General features: G+C 46.6%; 1 protein-coding gene across 3 annotated transcripts in view; it reads left to right on the plus strand.

Annotated features, from left to right (window-relative positions):
- The window catches only part of WWC1 (WW and C2 domain containing 1), a 177,047-nt gene that overhangs the window by 78,827 nt on the left and 94,497 nt on the right, over window positions 1-3,723 (plus strand). For all 3 annotated transcript variants that reach the window (XM_011947743.1, XM_011947744.1, XM_011947745.1), the window contains exon 2: window positions 1,466-1,575. In XM_011947743.1, the coding sequence (XP_011803133.1) occupies window positions 1,466-1,575 (110 nt within the window). The remainder of the gene's footprint in view (window positions 1-1,465; window positions 1,576-3,723) is intronic.

Here is a 3,723-nt window from a genome sequence, read left to right on the forward strand (position 1 = left end):
TGCAATAGTGCGATCTTGACTCACTGCATCCTCCACTTCCCAGGTTCTTCTGCCTCAGCTTCCTGAATAGCTGGGATTACAGGCACCAGCCACCACGCCCAGCTGATTTTTGCATTTTCACTAGAGACAGAGTTTCACCACATTGACCAGGCTGGTCTCAAACTCTTGACCTCAAGTGATCCACCCACCTCAGCCTCCCAAAGTGCTGGGATTGTAGGCATGAATCACTGTGCTGGGCCCCATTGCACAAATATTTATTGAGCACCAATTGTGCTGGACACAGGATTCTGTAGCTTGGTTGTACCATTGATTAAAATCATTTAACTAATCCACAGGAAGGAATTTAAAAGGTGATGATCCATATGCAGCAGCAGGGGAGCTGTTGGGAGGGGACATATCTAGCAAGTCTCTTCCTTGGAAGGAAGCTCTTGATGAGAAATACCTAGACCCCAGCCCAGTCATCTCCCATCCTGTCCCATTGTACTTCACTTTGCCAATCTAAAGAAAGAATCTGAAGCAGAGCCTTCTGGGCTTCCAGAATTGGGATCGGGTAGGAAGCAGACAGGAGAAGGAGGTTGTAGAATATGTATTTTAGGCAGAGGCAGCAATGGGAAGAAACCAAAGTGACTGTCTGGAGGGGCCACCCAGGCTGAATCTCGTATACCCAGATTCCCAGCTTCCCATACTCTGGTTTAAATACTTGACAAATCGTTTGTGATAGTTTTCCAGCACTGACAAGCCTTTGTTAGTTTAGTTGAGTGATTTGTTTATTTGATTTAGCCACTGAGACTTGGTGATTACTACCATTTCACTCCCCACAAGATGGGGACATAGAGAGCGGTTATTGCTAAAAGATCAGTTTGGCCTGGATTGTCTAGGGAAGCGCCGTTGTGGGTACAAGCATTTGGGAATCAGCTCAAGAGGAAAATAAATATTGCTCATTGGCCAAACTCACAGGGATGGAACATCTGCTATTCTTGATGTTGCGGCAAGCCAGCCTTCCAAAGGGCAAGTGAGCATGACAGGCGTGAGACAGAGCCAGGATAGGGATTGGAGGTGGGGTGGCTGAGTGAGTTGCAGGTGGAAGAGCCAAGGGGGGCTGGAGTCCAAGTCTAGAAACAAGACTTGACCTTAGACCCTTTTCCTGCAAACCCTCAATCAGAGATGCAGAAACAAAGGCCCAAAGAAGGAAGGTGACTTGCTCCAGTCACTTCCAAAGGAGTGGCAAAGTTGGGACCAGAACACAGATTCCCTGCCTCCCCTACAGGGTGATCTTATCCTGCCGCTGCAGCTATGTGTTCACCTTCCCGGGAACAAAGGGGACAACAGAGCTGGTGCTGCTGCAGTGCAAAACGTCTGGATCTGTTGAGCCAGCCCAGAAAAGCAAGAGGCCCAGAGAAGCAGCAAGGTGTAGGCGTTTGGGGATTGTAGGCTGATGGAGTCTGTTTCTCCTCTCCCTTGCCAGGTACACCAAACCGCTCACCTTTGCTGACTGCATTAGTGATGAGTTGCCGCTAGGATGGGAAGAGGCATATGACCCACAGGTTGGAGATTACTTCATAGACCACAACACCAGTAAGTTCCTGATGGTCCTCCCTTCCCTGTGCCCTCTTCATCCCTCTACCTCCAAGCCCACCCTCCCTCCAAGTCTGGAAGAACCACTTGCAGACTCTTGGAGCCAGATTGTATTTTGTTTTATATAGATGTAGATAGAAACGTCGATGTAGATATAGATAGATAATGTATGCTCATGTAAAAATAACAGTTTAGAAGGGTTTTTAATAGAATCTAAAACTCCTCTCACAATCCATCTCCCCAATTTTATGGGAGCAGCCATTGCGAACAGTTTCTTGTATATCATTCCAGAAATTTTCTAATCGTGTGTTTGTGTGTGTATGTGTACATATGCACGTATATATTTACATATATAAATTTATGGGCATACCTTTTTTTCCCGCTAAAAGAAAGATGTGTCATCGTCATTGCCAGACCATCTTAGAGCAGCCAGAGCCCTAGCAGGCCCCCCACAGCACGTATGCATATATGTCCGTAGTGGATTGGCAAGAGAGAGCGTGTGTGTGTGTATGTGTGTGTGTATGTCTGGCCCGTCATACCAGTCAGCCCATGCTCACTTCATATCTGTGATCCAAGTATCCTGATCCATTACAAAGATTCCTAGTACGTCTGTCTCAGACTATCATGGAGGAATGACTTGAGAAAAGAAGCAGGTTGTCTGACAGGTGGAGAAACCCAGGGAGCAGTCCTCCAGCAGGGGAGACTTTATATGTGTTTGGGCCTCATCCATTGAGCACCCTGTTGGCCAGGACTGTTCTCTGAAATTTGCTGTCCCACTTGTCCATGTGTACAGAAGAAAGGGATTTTTCTGCCTCACTCTCAGCCTTCTGAACTGTAGCATCCCCTTAATCCTCTCAGGCAAGAAGAAAATGGAATGAAATGGGATGTGCCTGGCAAAGTCTGAAGGCTGAGGCTAGGGCATCAAATCCTAATAGCCTCTGTTTACTGAGCATACCGTCTGTGCCATGTCCTGTGCTGAGCACTTGATAGGCATTATCTCTTTTAATCCTCCCAATTCCTGGTGGGACGGTGAGATGATCATCCCCATGTCATAAATGGGATTTAGAGTTAATTGACTACTTAAGACTCACAGCTAAAATGTGGCAGGGCTGGGATTTGAACTGGTCCTGGAGAATAAAGTTGTACTTCTCCATCTACTTCCTCTTCTGGGTTTCAGTAGCACCCTAGCCACACCTCTCTTGTGCCCTTCATCACCCTGTATTATGATCATTTGCCTGTTGTTGCAGGTCTCCTAGAGCAGAGACTGTGTCTAATTCATCTCTCTAGTCCCAGGCCTTTGCCTGGTAAGGCACGTAGTAGGTGTGAACTTAACCTGTGCTAAATAGAAAAGGGCATACGTGCATGAATGCATGAATAAATGGGTGAATGAGTGGACTGTTGTTGGCACCAAAGTGTAGAAGAGCTTCTGAGAGACAGCTAATGGCATTAATTGCATTGTTGGGGGTAGCAAAGGTTTTTATTAGCACTCATGATTGCGTCCTGGATAATGAGAAGTAAATATGCCTAATTGAGTGTGTATGGGGAATGAGGTTAATGCTTGGAGGGCTGCATGGGATGCTGGGTTAAACACTGATGTGCAGGAGCCCTAATCAGTCTTTTCCTGTTTCTAATTGCTGAGTGCATCCCCCTCATTAAAATCTCATGGCGGGAGTGGAATTTCAAGGTGCTTCTGGGAGCTGTTGGAGAAATGGAAGAAAGTAGCAGGCCGTGGCAGAGTTTATTCTTGAGGGAATGAAGGCAGAAATGGGGTATATGGGGGTGATTAAATGGGGCCATAGCAGGAAGAATTCTATCTGGTAGTTTCATAAACTGTCAGGCTACTGGTTTCCTCTTGATTTGAGGTGGTCTGATTGGATGTGGGGGACCACCTGAGTAGATGGAGCCATTGATACCAATATAGTAGGAATATGAGCACCAAGGCCCAGGCATTCAGAGCCATGCACTTGGACCAGTTCTGTGTGTGCATTGTTCATGGACTGAAATTCTCTTAAGAGTTATAGACATAATATCGGGCACAGTTACATGTGTCTGTAGTCACAGGTACTTGGGAGGCTGAGGCAGGAGGATCATTTTAACCCGAGAGTTCCAAGGCTAGTCTGGGCAACATAGCAAGGCCTTGTCTCTTAA

This window comes from Colobus angolensis, unplaced genomic scaffold (genome assembly GCF_000951035.1).
Source record: "Colobus angolensis palliatus isolate OR3802 unplaced genomic scaffold, Cang.pa_1.0 Scaffold27, whole genome shotgun sequence".
Classification (NCBI taxonomy): domain Eukaryota; kingdom Metazoa; phylum Chordata; class Mammalia; order Primates; family Cercopithecidae; genus Colobus; species Colobus angolensis.